The sequence below is a fragment of the Acanthisitta chloris genome, unplaced genomic scaffold (genome assembly GCF_000695815.1).
Source record: "Acanthisitta chloris isolate BGI_N310 unplaced genomic scaffold, ASM69581v1 scaffold19250, whole genome shotgun sequence".
NCBI lineage: Eukaryota > Metazoa > Chordata > Aves > Passeriformes > Acanthisittidae > Acanthisitta > Acanthisitta chloris.
In genome coordinates this window covers 17,175-17,548 of record NW_008650157.1, presented here as the reverse complement: position 1 = coordinate 17,548, position 374 = coordinate 17,175, and the positions used below count along the sequence as shown (strand labels likewise).

At 55.9% G+C, this 374-nt stretch overlaps 1 protein-coding gene across 1 annotated transcript in view; it reads right to left on the bottom strand.

The window, feature by feature from the left end:
* AP1B1 (adaptor-related protein complex 1, beta 1 subunit) overlaps nucleotides 1–374 on the bottom strand; it is an 18,623-nt gene that overhangs the window by 6,803 nt on the left and 11,446 nt on the right. Inside the window, 1 exon segment of the mRNA XM_009083946.1 lies at nucleotides 1–66. This exon segment is cut by the window's left edge and continues 27 nt beyond it. Coding sequence (XP_009082194.1) covers nucleotides 1–66 — 66 coding nt within the window.

Genomic DNA, 374 nt, shown 5'->3' with positions numbered 1-374 from the left:
CTCCTGTGTCTCGGTGGGTTTCTTCAGGAACAGCTTCACAATGGCTGTCAGCAGCTGCAGCTGAACCTGTGGGCAGATAGACAGGGTGAGGGACAGACAGACAGACACACATCACACTGTTTTTGTGCAAGATCACAAGGATTTTTCCCGTACGTGCTGCCAGGACCTAACCCCAACCTGCCTTTCAAGAGAGCAAACACATGGGGAGCACATCAGTGGCAGTGGCACATGTCAGGGCATCTTGCATGGCTCCAGCCAGGTGTGCAGCCCATACCACACCCTCAGAGACACAGGCTGACCCCGAGGTTACAGGGCAAGACCCTGGGAGCAGGTTGCACGGTCCTACAAAGGCACAGGCCAGACAGAGCATCCTC